The following is a 1,726-nucleotide window of genomic DNA, read 5'->3' as shown; positions in this document are numbered from 1 at the left end:
AGCCTGGTCGGGCTAGAACTCTCCCCTGCCGGGTCGGGCTGTACTTGCCTGCCTCCCTCTACTTTGATTATATCATTCAATAGGGTAAAATATTTTAACAGATGTCCCTATGGAACTTGCCCAGTTGATTAAGACTTATTAAAGAATTAATAAATTAGGAATTTTCTAATGTGAACTTTTGGGGAATTTAGGAGAAATCTACAGGTGCAAATAAACAAAGTTTAGTAAAATAAACACTTAAATCTCCTTGGTGATGAGAAAAACTTCCTTTTAGGGAAAAGTCTGTTAAATGTGTATGTTTTTTTCTACTAGTCTGAAAGAAGAAATGTTATAGAAGCAGAATATCCCAAAACCTCTAAATTGAAAAATTAGCCTGTAGTGTCTCCTCTTAAGGAAATCTCTCTACCTGTCCTCCAGGTCCCATCAGATGTACTACATGTTTGGCTTCCTTTTCCTTGTCTTCATTATCCTGGTCATCACCTGCTCTGAGGCCACCATCCTGCTCTGCTACTTCCACTTATGTGCTGAGGTAAACAACATGATCCATGCAATATTGACATAATCTTTATGTTTCAGGGATGATATTAACACATATAATTTTTGTATGGAAGCCATTAGCATCAGCTCTAAATTTTTGATCTGTCCAGTTTAATGCATAAAAGTACTGTTACTGCTGAGGAAATAATTGTTGCCAATAGTTTAGCAGGTGTCCAACAGCCTGATCATGACACATGACAATGGAGGGTAATACTGAAAATAACTAGGAATTAGCTAGAATCTTATTGGGGAAAATACAATTTATTTAGAGTAGGGATCTGTAATTTGCAGATTATCTGTACCGTGTTTTATTTCAACGATAAAGTTCAAGGGTAACTACAATTTTTTTCAACCTAGGCCCTATTTCCCCATGCATACGTGTCTAATAGACTGACTAAAAATCCTTTAATTTGGTCCAGTATTGAGTAAGATCACAATGATGAGCCGGCGCGAACCGAGCTACAATGTTACCTAATGGGGCAATTGTGAAGCCTTGCTTTTTGTCCAATAAAAGTTTTTTTTTTTTTTTGCTACTGACAGGCTCAGATTGTTACTAGAAGTGTCTGACAACATCATCAATCTCAGGACGTGACTTTTTGTCTGAAGACAGCGGTGTGGAAAGTGAATCGTGAGATGAAAAAAAAGCGTTTAGGTAGTCAAAGTAGGCTACAGAAATGATAATCTCCTGGCTGTTATATGAAAGATGTGCAATGTAATGTCTCAATATTTAAATTATTTCGACAATGTGGGTGAGCTCGTTAGTTCGACGACTATAAGTAGGCTATTCATTTCAGCCAGAGTAGGCTACAGCATTTTGGATGAAGGAGAGAGAGTGAGAGGCCGTGGGCAGAGGAGGGTGACGCAGTGGCTGAAGGGTTGCGAGGCTCAGGATATTGGTAGTGCTCCCGTGGGTGCTGTGCCCCTATATGCCCAAAGAATACATTGTCAGGAGTGGGACCTGTTGCTGCCTGATATCTGTGGTCTGGATGTATCCAGTGAAATACCTCAGACACAACACTCCGTTACCACGACAGGATTTCCCTCTTCTAATCAACAAGGCTGTGAAACATTAACAAATATAAACCATTGTTTTTATTGAAAATCTTTTAGATAACATGAAACCATGGATGTATTGCCGGCTGCATGAAACACTGAGCAGCTGCAGCCTCTCTCTCTCTCTCTCTCTCTC

General features: G+C 39.6%; 1 protein-coding gene across 1 annotated transcript in view; it reads left to right on the top strand.

The window, feature by feature from the left end:
* The window catches only part of tm9sf2 (transmembrane 9 superfamily member 2), a 20,414-nt gene that overhangs the window by 15,560 nt on the left and 3,128 nt on the right, over window positions 1-1,726 (top strand). The window contains exon 15 of the mRNA XM_032527482.1: window positions 418-529. Coding sequence (XP_032383373.1) covers window positions 418-529 — 112 coding nt within the window. The remainder of the gene's footprint in view (window positions 1-417; window positions 530-1,726) is intronic.

Source organism: Etheostoma spectabile, chromosome 10 (assembly GCF_008692095.1).
Source record: "Etheostoma spectabile isolate EspeVRDwgs_2016 chromosome 10, UIUC_Espe_1.0, whole genome shotgun sequence".
Taxonomy (NCBI): domain Eukaryota; kingdom Metazoa; phylum Chordata; class Actinopteri; order Perciformes; family Percidae; genus Etheostoma; species Etheostoma spectabile.
Note: the sequence above shows the minus strand (reverse complement) of the source record. Positions and strands in the feature narration are given on the sequence as shown.